The sequence below is a fragment of the Histoplasma capsulatum genome, genomic scaffold (assembly GCF_000149585.1).
Source record: "Histoplasma capsulatum NAm1 scaffold_3 genomic scaffold, whole genome shotgun sequence".
In the NCBI taxonomy this organism is placed as follows: domain Eukaryota; kingdom Fungi; phylum Ascomycota; class Eurotiomycetes; order Onygenales; family Ajellomycetaceae; genus Histoplasma; species Histoplasma mississippiense.
The window spans coordinates 2643654-2656848 of record NW_001813980.1 but is presented as its reverse complement, the minus strand read 5'-3'; the positions used below and the strand labels follow the sequence as shown (position 1 = coordinate 2656848).

Here is a 13195-nt window from a genome sequence, read left to right as displayed (position 1 = left end):
AAGAATCCCGATAGCGTTGCCGGTAGAAATCCCTGACCCTCGTCCGCAGATTCGGCTGTTTCTGTTGACTTTATTGGATCGACGCAGAGTTCCTTTATAAGGATAAACCAGCACTAACTAGTTAATGAACTTAGCGGATAATGTCATTGGCATTGGCAACAATAAATCACAAAATAATAACTATTCAAAACCTACTCCCAGCTTTGCCTGCGTCGAGTATAAAACATATTGCTTTCTGCCTCTAACCAGAGCTGCATCCCAAGCTCGCATGGACGTCAACAGAATAAATGGAACGGCGGCGAGGGTTTCTCACGTCAACCTCATGACAGATACGCTCATCACAAACCTCAGTCCAGATGCACTGAGAGTAATCCTTCGCTCAATGCTCGCAGCAGATGAGAACGGCCACTTCACGCACAAGCTGCAGCATCACGTGCAGAAATACCTGCGACATGATCTCCAGAGAACACAGAGAACGTCCACTCCCGCATTATTTTCGGTGGTCGACAAGTCATCGTCGTCATTTTCGATCCCGACGCCAGAATTGGCGAAACTACGAAATCGTATATGCACTCTGCTCGGCTCAGGCCTACCATTCGAAAGTCTACAGCTCCTGGCAGAGATAGTCCGGCAATCTTGCGGACTTGAACTTGATGATACGGTACTGGAAGGTGAAAGTCTGGTGCTCGCGCTAGCTGCTGTAGATGGGGACTTAGTCCAGGCACTTACAGCGGTGCAGAAGCTGGCGATACTCCACGATTGGGCAAAGGGAGGGATGCCTACTGCTCAGCGTCAGGTGTTGTTGAGGCTTCGGACAGACCTTGAGAATTGCAGAGAACAGAGTGAGGGAATGGGAGGGGAATTCGGGTTTGGAAGAGGCTCGGTGATGCTGGAGAGTATTCTCTCGCAGATGTGGGAATGAGAATAAAGAGGACGGGGAAATATATTGACCAGTTTTCTTGTTGTGTCCTTGTTGGAATGCTCCAGATATCCAAACCTGCCTTCTGATATCCATTTTCTCGTCTTCATCATTTATCCTCTACATGCACAGTACATATCACGTTCGGCCATTTTCGCACTTTTATGATGGGGGAATCATGTAGAAATGACGTATATGCAATCAACATCAAATGCGTTAGACCATATACGGAGTACCATTCCATTCTTTCTCTCTCAGCTGGCTACATTGAATTTGCAACATCGATCATCCTTCTAACACGGTTCCCCATTTATGATAGAAGTTACTATATTAATCCGAAATAAATCTTCTACGAAACTATCAAAACCTCAGCGACCTCCACCGCTTCAGGAACTACTCGCCCCTCAAAGCAGACAGGCGAAACTATTTACTTGTCCGCAGTCAAAACGGCATTTCCATCATGTAGCCCGAATAGCCCTGCATTGGCCCACTTTTATCCACCCTGGGACCCTAGAACCCCGACTTTATCTCGGTCTCCGAAGCCACCTGTTTGTATCCCCCTTTAATTGCCCTCGAAAGTCAGTGCCGACCCAGCGGGTGGAATTACTGTATCCGGCTCGCCCCAATCTCGTTAGCTGACGACTTATGCTTCATATACGCCGCTCGGATCCCTGGTTAATAAATATTTAAAACTATCCGTACTATCTATAAACGATAATATCATGCGATCTGTAACGTCAGCTTTAAGGATGTTCTAAATTTTATATCGCTTCTTTTTTCCTTTTTTCACCATGGCCACAATTGGCTCTGAAATCGATGTTTCGGCTGTGAAAATGTGGCCCCTTGAGGGAAATGCCCGTGCGATTGAATACTTCCAGCTGGAGTCATTCGTAGTTCCAAGGTTGATGATCGGGCTGTGGCAGCTATCAAGTCCAGCATGGGGCTTCGCCAGTAAATCGAAGATGTTGAGCCAATTCCAGAAACATGTCGACTCCGGGTTTACTGCATATGGTGAGTAGAGCGGCCTACACTTGTGCTATTCATCTGTACGGATTTTTCTATAGCCCATGGACCATTATATGTGATGATTGTATACCAATCATGAACGGTAACAGATTTGAGTCATTGTGCTGTGCTTCAGAGGGGCGCTAGCAGCATTCATGTCAAGAGATTCCTTGAGAAATTATCCTAACTGGCTCGACGAGCAGATATGGCTGATCACTACGGTGATGCCGAAATTATCTTTGTGAGTCGAGAGAATAATCTACGTGTACCTTTCTTTTGTGAATGTTTGAAAATAAAGGAACGAAAGAAGGCTAATCGAACCCTCTACAGGCGCAATTCCGATCTTCTTATTCAGGACCAAAATCCACCTTCTGTGCAACAAAGTACTGCGTTTTTGAACCTATCAGGGTGACAGAAGATGGAATGCGCAATGCCGTCTCGCAGCGCCTGGCAAATATACAGTCGGACAAAATCGATTTGCTCCAGTTTCATTGGCAAGATGTGTGTTTTCTACCTCCATATCTCTGTCATTTGTACATGAACTGTACAGTACATGTAAACGTACCTGTGCATTATTTATATCATTCCTACAATTTTTGTCTTCGAAAAGAGACGGCGCCATACTTCTACAAATCTCATATACAATTTGTTTCTGTTATCAGCAAATGAAGTCTGCCATTCTAATTTGTTGTCCATCCAACAGTATAGTAACTCGCAATATGTCCGTGCTCTCCAGCTTCTCCAAGACGATGAGCGCGTTGCTGCACTGGGTCTGTGTAATTTTGACACGAAGCGAATGGAAGAGGTTATCAGTGTTGGTGTGAAGGTCGCGACAAATCAAGTGCAGGTAACACTATATCAAGAATTTCTACTCTTGGATGAATGGAGACCCGGTACCTTAACATTATACGATCACCGATGTTAACTGTGAACGCAAAATTCATAAATCTCCTTCAGTTTTCACTCATTGATGCCCGACCAACATACGCTATGGCAAAGGCATGCGAAAGACATCACATCAAACTCCTAACCTATGGGACATTGGTAAGGGCGGTCTCCCCATCATCGCTGGACTCGTTAATATGCCATATGCTCTGAACCACTAACTCTTCCCTGATATGTAGTGCGGCGGTTTCCTCTCCGAAAAATGGATCGCAAAAGACGAGCCAGATCCATTCAGCACAGGCATGACCCCCAGCCTGCGAAAGGTACGTATATATAACATACACACATAGCTGCGCACTTAACATAACAATGCGCCCTCATAATTCAGCCCAATTCATTTCCTCCTCCCCACTTCCCCCCCCCCACCCCCCTCTCTCTCTCCAAGCCCATAAATAAAAACCTAAAACCAACACCTAGCATAATATCTCGAAATGATAAACATCTGGGGTTCATGGCCCCTCTTCCAGACCCTCCTCCGCACCCTCTCAGCAATCGGGCGCAAACACGATGTAAGCGTTTCCGCCGTCGCGATACGGTGGGTGCTAGATTTCAGTTACGTGGGGGCCGTGATCGTGGGGGTGCGTATGGGCGTCAGCGAGCATACGGAGGATAACCTGGCAGTGTATGGGTGGCGGTTGGACGCGGAGGATACGAAGATGCTAGAGGAGGTGTTGTGTCAGAGTCGGCGTGGGGATATGTTTAGCGATATGGGGGATTGTGGGGCGGAGTATCGTGGGTAAATCAACTGTTGTCAGTCTAGTAGTGGTGTTGTTTGTTTGGGAAATATAGAAAGGGAGACGAGGAACGACGCAGTGTCCGATGAAAGGAGAAATGCATAGGCATAATAAACACAAACGTAGTCAATGAACACATTGATTAATTAACCTCCAAAATGCAGTGTATCGTACAATAATAATAATAGCCATCGACGGTGAAAAATGGTAGGAGCAAAATCAATGCTGATCTGTACCGTAGTCCAATCCTATACGAACACTCGGAAAATCCCCATCTAAGTAAAACAAAACCCCAAGTAAAAGGGAATAATGAATATACAGGAACCACGACGCGGAACTATGCGGGTAAAAACTGAAGTGAATTAATTGCACAGTCCCCAGAGCGCACCATACCGATTGAGACTACGATCAAACCTCCCCACCGACAAATCCATGGATATAAGATGGTAAAGCAATGAAACAATAAACAAAACGTTTAGCGTTCCCAGGCTTAGGAAATGCATCTCGTCCATAATTTGGAAATGAAGGCAGTTAACGAAGGCTTCATTGATCTTCGCACATTGACTAATTGGCACATCATCGGTAAGATCGTGACAACTTAAGTAGTGCGTGGTATGTATAAATTTGTGTAGATAGAAATTTCAGACGGAGGAAGTTGGGTGAAGACCAAGGAGGGCTTGAGGTGAAGCGTTCTTTCTAATTATCAACTCGCGAGGCTATGCAATTTTGCAACAGGAGGGGTATAGAACACAAAACAGATATCTGAAAATCAATCATCCTTCTTGGAAGTTGGCACTTCCCGTGAATCTGCATGCAAGGTGTCCTCGGGTTCATCATCGTCTTCTAATGGGACATCCAAAACGCGATCGCCAGCTTTCTCAAGCATTTTACGGCTCCATGCCCGTATGCCTTTGTATACAGTCTGTAGGTCCCGATCAGTAACTACCAAGAGGAAGAACGAGTGGAGGAAACCTACCCAAAGGAATGTCATCACTCCTATCAAAAGAACGACCCAGCCGACTTGGGCGGCTCGATCCCTGCCAGTTGCGGCAGGCCTCCGCCCACCGCCAACAAGGTTTGAATTGCGTAAATTCCACCACTGCCATGGAGAGAGCGCAAATATGACTTTTACAAATGACAAAACGCCTAGAGACGCAAGGCCTTTGAAGAAATGTTCAGGCCATGTTGTCCTTTCCGGAGCACCTTCGTCGAGATGGATAATCTTCTCTGCAGCATCGGGATCATATAAACGTGAAAGTATGGTGTTAAACGGATCAATATACAGGTTGATTATCGGGTCAGCAACAAAACCAAGTAGGAACATCGCAAGCAAAAGTATAACGCCTGTGAGAGCAAGCTGAGTTGCGGTGCTCGTGATCCAACGACCCCATCTCATCCTCTCAAGTCGATACTGAAAGCCACACGTGGGACACTGCCAATAGTTCCTCTCCGAAAATGCAGCGTCCGCATGTCGCCATGCATTCAAACAGCCTTCATGCACATATCTCGATGATCCTTTGCATTTGCAAGGCTTAATGAGACGCCCTAGCTCGGGGTCTGACGACTCATAAGTAACTCGAGGAATGGACTGGAGGAAATCCGGAAGATCCTCCGAGACCGGCTGGAAGGTGGGGTGAACAACTTCCAGGCAAATACGGCATGTTCTGGAATGATAGTATCTGGATGAGCCGGAAGATGCGGACGAAGAAGGGTCTTCCTCACTTGGTTCCTGTGCACGTGGTTGGGTTCGGGTATTATCAGTCACTTTCGATCGCCGTTGTGAGCTATCTGTAGCTCCAGCTGTAGGTTCCGTTGCAAACTCTGGCCACTGCCACTGTGGCTCAGTTCTTTGAGCAGAGCGAAGCGACATCCTGGGCTTGTAAGGAGAAAAAACAAAGGGCTTTGCCGATTGGGTATTAAAGATAGATGTAGAGATACAACAGGAACAAATTAACGAGATAAACGGCAGTACAAATGCTCAACCAGCTTGTAGCTCTGGCTGCTTAGTTGGCCAACGTTGCAGTGGGGTAAACATCCTGCGCTAGCAGCGGAGCAGACAACTTGTTGTTGATGATGTTGATGTGGACAGGTATGCAAGGAATGAAGATGTGGTGGTGGAGAGTAAAAACCTCCGCTAAGCCACAACAGGTATATTAGGCGTTACTACTTACAATTGGCTGTTATAACCGCTACACGCGGCTAGAGCCTGCCGCGTCAACCAGCCGGTGAGCCTACGGGAAGCGCAGGAGCATTCAACTTGTGCTCAGCCACTTTCTGCAATCAAATTGCTGTCCCATTTGACGTCGTGTGGTTTTGCGTTTCTCCCTCTTCCGAGCCCGTTGCTTGTGTACTTCTTCTCACCATGGCCGATCGTTATTCATTCTCTTTGACTACATTTTCTCCCAGGTATGTTCCTATTGCCCACACATGTGCTGTTTTGCGAGCTCGAGTTACTAACAAAGACCGTAGTGGGAAGCTGGTTCAGATCGGTATGCAGATATGTCATGGTATATACTAGTTTTATGTCGACTAATTTCCTGTAGAATATGCTTTAAATGCCGTTAACCAAGGCGTTACTGCGTTGGGTATCAAAGGTAACAACACTCAAGCCGCCTTGAGCTCCGCACTGTATCTAAGCATGCCAACGCTTTACTGACTGCTTTCAATAAATTTTCCTTTGGCAGCTACAAATGGAGTCGTCCTTGCCACAGAGAAAAAATCGTCTTCGCCCCTGATAGACCCTCCTTCTCTGTCAAAAGTCTCCCTAATCACCCCAGATATCGGCATGGTCTACTCTGGAATGGGTCCCGATTACCGTGTCCTTGTCGATAAGGCCCGGAAAACCTCCCACACTGGCTACAAACGCATTTACAATGAGTACCCGCCAACTAGAATATTGGTCCAGGATGTTGCCCGAGTCGTCCAAGAGGCTACGCAGTCCGGGGGTGTCAGGCCATATGGCGTCAGTTTGCTAATTGCGGGCTGGGATGACGGGGTCGAACCTACAATTGCAGAGAGCGAGTCAGATACGGACAAGAAGAAAGTATCTGGAAAAACGGGCGGAATTCTCAAAGGTGGTCCTAGCTTGTACCAGGTCGATCCTAGCGGCAGCTATTTCCCATGGAAGGCCACCGCAATTGGGAAGAGTGCGACCAGCGCGAAGACCTTCCTCGAAAAGAGATACACAGATGGCCTTGAGCTGGAAGATGCTATCCATATTGCACTTCTCACGCTAAAGGAGACCATCGAGGGTGAAATGAATGGTGAAACCGTTGAAATTGGTATGTCGTACCCAACCCCCTTATCGACTGCTACGCCTTTCTTGTAGGGTGCAACTAATAAATTATACAGGTATCGTTGGACCCCCGGCCAACCATCTATTGGGATATGAGGGCGTTGAGGGCGCCAGAGGCCCACGGTTCCGGAAACTGACCAAGGAGGAGATTGAGGATTACTTGACAAACCTATGATAGACTTCATGTTTAGCGCACAATAATCAGTCTCTTTTGATTCCCTTTGTTATTTTATTTGTAGCTTCGTAGTGTTACTTTTATTCTGCCAGCTCTTCCAAAGGCAAATCATAAATGTCAATGTCACAGGCATCAACGGCTCGCAGTTCCAGTTGACTGCTGAGGTGACCGAATGGCAAAATCAAATCTACGTCACGATTCTGTTGAATTTGGTTCAGAGAGGTATTCTCCATTGAAAACACATCCATTCATCCACAAAGGCTAGGATTAGGGATTAGGGTTGCTTAAGTGCAAAGGCCTTAGGTATATGAAAAGAAAAAATAACACATGGGAGATAGTTTTGTGAATCATGTGAAAGTTTTTCCGGCCGGAAAAACTTTCCCGGCCGGGATCTTGAAGGTATTTATTTTTTGAGGCCTCCAATCGTTTTTCTCAACTAGGAATTATTTATATGACAGAATATGTTCCATCAGATCAGGAATTAACCCCGCCAAACTTCCAAAAATATTCCGCACTTTCGCTCCCTCAAACGCCATCATCCATCCCCGAATGCCAGCCCCTCGTGCGGATAGCCGAAATGGCCATAAGCGACGCAAAACCTTGACAGAATCCAATCATGTCCTTGCGGATTCGAAATTGAACACTGGGGTGATTGAAAATGGTTTAAATTCCACTTCGGTTTTCAAACCTCGAGCCTACCAGCTGGAAATGCTGGAGGCGAGTCTACGCGAGAATATCATTATTGCCGTGAGTGGATTCGCAGATTCACTTGTTTCCCAATACTACCCAAATTTGCACAGAATGTAATAATTCTAATTATACGGATTTGCAGATGGACACGGGAAGCGGCAAGACTCAGGTGTAAGCGCATTTGTTTTCTCTGCTGTAGCCATGTTAGGTTTTAAACTTACTAGTACTACGAGCACATATAACAAGCCTCTACCATACTATTATATTATGCTCCCATCTTTTGCTGCTCTATATAAGCTCCAGCAGGAAGAGCACATACGTATGCGCTCCATTCCCTTTCATATCTGACCACCCTGTGGACATATAGGGCAATTCTTCGAATCAGACATGAACTTGAAACATGCGCTGCACACAAGGTTAGTGGCACTTCGGTCTTTTATTGATGACCTTTCTGCTTGTCCCTGAATCCCTGCAAAACATAAAAACTAAAGCTAAAACATTCAAATTATAAAAATTATAACGATAAATAGTTCGTCTGGTTTTTGACCCCCACTGTTGCTCTTGCCGAACAGCAGCATAAAAATATATCCCAGCAGCTCTCTGCATATGAAACAAGACTCCTTTTAGGTTCGGACAATGTGAATTACTGGTCGACCAAAAAAATCTGGGATGATATACTCTTAAATATCAGAATTGTTGTTTCGACCCCTCAAGTGCTTCTTGATGCCATGACACATGGGTTCGTAACCATGCCTCAAATCGCTTTACTTGTCTTCGATGAGGGTATGTACTCGAACATCGGGAGTGCCCCTGACCAATCTGTATTCGTTGTTAGCTAATCCCAGTTCCAGCGCATCATTGTGCCAGAGGTGAGGCACCTAACAGCCTAATGCGGCGATTTTATCATGAGCAGCTGCAAAGAACAGGTACAATGAATGATCTTCCTCATATCTTGGGGCTGACTGCCAGTCCCCTCACTAAGATAGATCCTAAAAATTTAAGGCATGTTCCCCTCCCATGGATGTTATATGTACTGTACATCCGCTAACTGGATTAGCGCAATTGAGGACAATCTGAACGCACGTTGCGAGACGCCGAGAATCCATCGGGAAGAGTTGATGCGATATGTTCATCGTCCAGAACTCTGTACTGTGAATTTCCAGGAAGATTATTCACTAGGTTCAGACATTTTACGAAGCTTATATGAAATCCTCCAAGCTGTCGATATGGAACAAGACCCCTGGATCAAAAACCTTAGACAACAAAAGGACCAAAGAAGCCAAAAAAATTTGTTGAATGCCCTGGAGAAGCGTAAAACATTTTGTATGGCTCAGATGTCTAAGCTTCTAAGACAAGCCGTTAGTATTCATGAGGATTTGGGACAATGGGCTGCAGACGCATTCATTTCCGAAGTCTTAAAAAGACTTGAGACCAAACGAGCCAGGCAGCCAACGGACATTCTTGATACACTAGAAAGAAAAGAAGCGAACTTTGTCTTTGAAACTCTATCGCAATTGCCAATACAGCCTGGTAAACAGTATTGGGATAGCGAGCCCGATCGAGTCTCTGGGAAGGCCAATCTCCTTATAGACCTTTTGGAGAGGGAGTATACATCAGATTTTACTGGGATTGTATTTGCCCAACAAAGGTCAACTGTTACAATGCTTGCACATCTCATTTCTAGACATCCCCGGTTGAAGCATAAGTTTGTATCTGGTGCTTTTTTGGGTGATTCTGGCTACGCGGGTCGAACATCAACGATAATCGAACTTCACGACTTGAAGACTCAAAAAGGCTCAATAGATGACTTACGTTCCGGGAAGAAAAACCTGCTTATCGCAACGTCTGTTCTTGAGGAAGGCATTGATGTGTCAGCCTGCCATCTTGTGGTCTGTTTCGATACCATCAGCAATCTCAGGTCTTTTATTCAGAGAAGGGGCCGAGCCCGGAAAGAACGCTCTAAATTCGTCATGTTTCTGAATGGTGACGATAATTCCCAAGGAAAGAAATGGACCAAAATGGAAGATGTCATGAAGAGTATGTACGAGGAAGATATGCGCAGGCTCGAGGATGTTTGGGCGAAAGAGAACGTCGAAGAGGAAAGTGATGAAGATCGCCGGATTGAATCCACAGGGTATGTGGTCTTGACACTACTCTTATCCAGTTTCTACCCTTCTTTTCCCTCCGATGCTAAAGTGCAGTAGTGCTCTCTTAACGTTTGAGAATGCTCGACCCCATTTGGAACATTTTTGTGCCACTCTTCAATGTGAATTCACAGACACTCGGCCTGTTTTCATGTTCCGTGAAAACGAACTAGGTGGGATGGTCACTGCTAAAGTCTTACTGCCCAACGTACTCGATCCCAAATTTCGAGTAATAAAGGGCTCTAAATGGTGGAGAACAGAGAAGCTCGCCCAGCGCGATGCTGCATTCCAGGCATATCTTAAACTTTATCAGGAGGGTCTCGTCAATGACCATTTGCTACCAGTACATTGCATGGCTATGGAGCATCCAGCGCTGGAATACTCTGAGAAGTCGCTCAATCTTGTAAAGGTAGCCGGACGTTTCAATCCGTGGCGTATGATTGCAAATAACTGGGAAACGACGAAAACTTTCTATCAGAGTCTGGTCGAAATATCACCTGGATCTCTCTTATTTCCTAAAATGCGCATGGTGCTACCAATGCCCCTCCCCTGTCAGATTACATTTAAGATTTATTGGAACGAGAAGAGTACTTTCAAAGTGTGTTTGAAACCACTGCCGTCGAACTTCAAGCCAAGTCATGTCAAGTATGCTGCTGACACGACTTATACCATCTTAGCCTCGGTGTTTGCTCATAGGATGCTTCCGGAATGTTTGGATTTCTCTTGTTTATTTCTTCCCGACATGGAATTAACCGGCGAAGCTCTCATGGAATGGTGGTTGTCTGTGCAAGGAAAAATTCCAGCCAGCGATGCATCCGGTTATGACCACCAGGACATTAAGAATTTGGGACTTGTCAGGAGGCTCGACAAGAAAACGCGGCCATGGACGGTTGAGCGATATAGATGGATGAAGAGGGTTTATGAAAACACGCAATTAGAAGACATTGACAGCAGTTCTGAAGCGGGGGAGCCGGAAATTCTTCACGTTGAGGGCACAGCATGGCCCAAGCGTACTGATTTTTTGCATCCTGTAGCTCACAGTGGCGGCTTACATCTCCACCACACAACCAAAAAGTGTTATCCGGCCAGCGACTGCTCTATTGATAAACTACCCCTTGAGTACTCCATGTTTGCCCTCCTCGCTCCGTCAATCATCCATAACGTGGAAATCTATCTTATCGCAGAGGAATTGAACAAAACTATCCTCCGGCCGATTGCTTTTACAGATCTGAGCCTTGTCATCACTGCGATAAGCGCATCTGTAGCGAGAGAAGCAACCAACTATCAACGTATTGAATTTTTGGGTGACAGCATACTCAAGTTCCAAACAACCCTCCAGTTGACAGCGACGAATCTTATCTGGCACGAGGGCCTTCTGTCAAGAGCCAAGGACACTGTGGTATCCAATAAGAGGCTCTCATACGCAGCCATTGAAGCAGGGTTAGATAAGTTCATCCTGCTGGATGTTTTCACAGGAGCAAAATGGCGGCCACCCTATAACAAGGACCATCTCGAAAGTGAAGAGCAGGGCGTCGCTCAACGAGAAATGTCCACAAAAACCCTCGCAGACGTAGTTGAAGCTCTGCTTGCGGCTGCCACTTTAGATGGGGGTCAAAGAAAAGCCGAAAAGTGTCTCGAGATTTTCCTTCCTGAAATTCAGTGGATGCCTCTTGAAGATCGGGTTAACGCCCTCTACAGCTCTGTTCCAGAAGCGTACGAGAATACCCTCACATCTTGGTTTCAGGAGGTTGAAAGTCTAGTGGGATATGTCTTCAACAAAAAAGTTTTCCTGGTTCAAGCCTTCACCCACCCATCCAACCCTGGCTCGAAAACATCGTCATACCAGCGGCTGGAATTTGTTGGCGATGCGATCCTGGATCATATAATTGTCCACCACCTGTTCAATGCCCCTCGAGCCCTCCCACATTTCGACATGCATCTGATGCGCACAGCACTCGCCAATGCAGATTTCCTCGCATTTCTCTGCATCGGTATGTCTACCGAGCGGGTGCGCGGCGAGATCGCCGAGTGCTCAAAGGAAAACACGTCGACAAAACTGACCACCCGCAAAGTCTCCCTCTGGCAATACATGCGCCACGGCACGTCATGGGAACTCACCGCCGCCCAGCAACAAACCGCAAACCAATACCAAACACTGCAGGCCGACATTTCAGAAGCCCTGGAGAAGTCCCACACGTATCCCTGGACTCTCCTTTCACGGTTTCATCCGCAAAAGTTCTTCTCCGACCTCATAGAGTCTGTTCTTGGCGCTATATTCATTGACTCACATGGCTCGCTGGACGCATGCACTGCATTCCTGGAGCGGATCGGACTAATGAAGTTCCTGCGACGCATGCTAGTTGACGAGGACATGGACCTTATGCACCCCAAGCAGCGCCTCGGACAGGAGGTAGGTACAAGGAAGGTACGCTACGAGGCGGAACATGTTGTTGATGAAGAAGGGGGGATTGGTACGCTGGGTTATTGGACGTGTAAGGTGTTTGTAGGGGATGAGTGTGTTGTTGAAGCAAATGACGGAGTTAGTCTTATGGAGGTTGAGGCCAAGGCTGCAGAGGCTGCTTTGGCGGTTATACGGGCCAGAGGCGGTGTTGATGTGGATGCTGATATTGGCTTCGCTCCTGTCGGTGTTGGTGTTCGTGATGATATTGGTGATGGCGATGGGGATAGTAGTGATGATGATATTATTGTCAGTGTCAATGTCGCTGTTAACGAAGATGGCGATGGCGATGTTCTTTTGACGTAACTGGATATCCCTTCTCTAACAGTATTGGAATTTGATTTGCATGATCTGGAGCGAATATTCCGGGCTACCGATGAAATGATATTTATTTCAGCCTTGTTGAGTTACTTACTGATCATTGTTTTGAGTATATCCTAAATAGATAGATATACAAGATATACACTTCCACAACTTCATCTGTGGCTGGATAAGAAAAGAAAATAAATAAATACGCACAAAAAAGGACTGCTGCTTATTGAGTATTGACAGTTTATAATTATTTGTGTATATACAAAACAGCCGTATCGTCGTGACTTAGTCTAGTGAATAAAAAAAGAAAGGAAGGAAGAAAGAAAAGAATGAGCATATTTGAATTTTCACGTCGTAAAACAGGCGCTTTCGTTGCTGAGTTGCGTGTGTCGTGGCCATATATATCTTGTCAGAACAGAGTACTGCCTAGGATGGTATGCCATCAGGCCAAAACCTTTCTCCACACCCTCTCCCCCGAACATCTCCCCTAATCAAGTACCACCTTCCCTTGTGTAGGG

At 46.1% G+C, this 13195-nt stretch overlaps 4 protein-coding genes across 4 annotated transcripts; 3 read left to right on the top strand and 1 right to left on the bottom strand.

Moving 5' to 3' along the window:
* Window positions 1-1710: 1710 nt before the first annotated feature.
* HCAG_03941 (predicted protein) lies at window positions 1711-3959 on the top strand (the record flags this gene model as incomplete). Its single annotated transcript, XM_001541793.1, has 8 exons — window positions 1711-1930; window positions 2128-2165; window positions 2255-2425; window positions 2628-2771; window positions 2882-2968; window positions 3049-3132; window positions 3337-3605; window positions 3845-3959. 8 exons carry the CDS (start codon window positions 1711-1713, stop codon window positions 3957-3959), a joined length of 1128 nt encoding a protein of 375 aa, XP_001541843.1.
* A 413-nt stretch (window positions 3960-4372) lies between these two features.
* HCAG_03940 (conserved hypothetical protein) lies at window positions 4373-5473 on the bottom strand (the record flags this gene model as incomplete). Its single annotated transcript, XM_001541792.1, has 2 exons — window positions 4373-4525; window positions 4580-5473. The coding sequence occupies 2 exons, from the start codon at window positions 5471-5473 to the stop codon at window positions 4373-4375; spliced, it is 1047 nt and encodes a 348-aa protein (XP_001541842.1).
* Window positions 5474-5965: 492 nt separating this feature from the next.
* Window positions 5966-7073, top strand: HCAG_03939 (proteasome component Pre8; the record flags this gene model as incomplete). Its single annotated transcript, XM_001541791.1, has 5 exons — window positions 5966-6009; window positions 6073-6092; window positions 6147-6197; window positions 6288-6884; window positions 6955-7073. 5 exons carry the CDS (start codon window positions 5966-5968, stop codon window positions 7071-7073), a joined length of 831 nt encoding a protein of 276 aa, XP_001541841.1.
* Window positions 7074-7622: 549 nt separating this feature from the next.
* On the top strand, window positions 7623-12671 carry HCAG_03938 (predicted protein; the record flags this gene model as incomplete). Its single annotated transcript, XM_001541790.1, has 7 exons — window positions 7623-7820; window positions 7906-7934; window positions 8131-8179; window positions 8294-8546; window positions 8766-9897; window positions 9968-10552; window positions 10604-12671. The coding sequence occupies 7 exons, from the start codon at window positions 7623-7625 to the stop codon at window positions 12669-12671; spliced, it is 4314 nt and encodes a 1437-aa protein (XP_001541840.1).
* Between the last annotated feature and the right edge of the window lie 524 nt (window positions 12672-13195).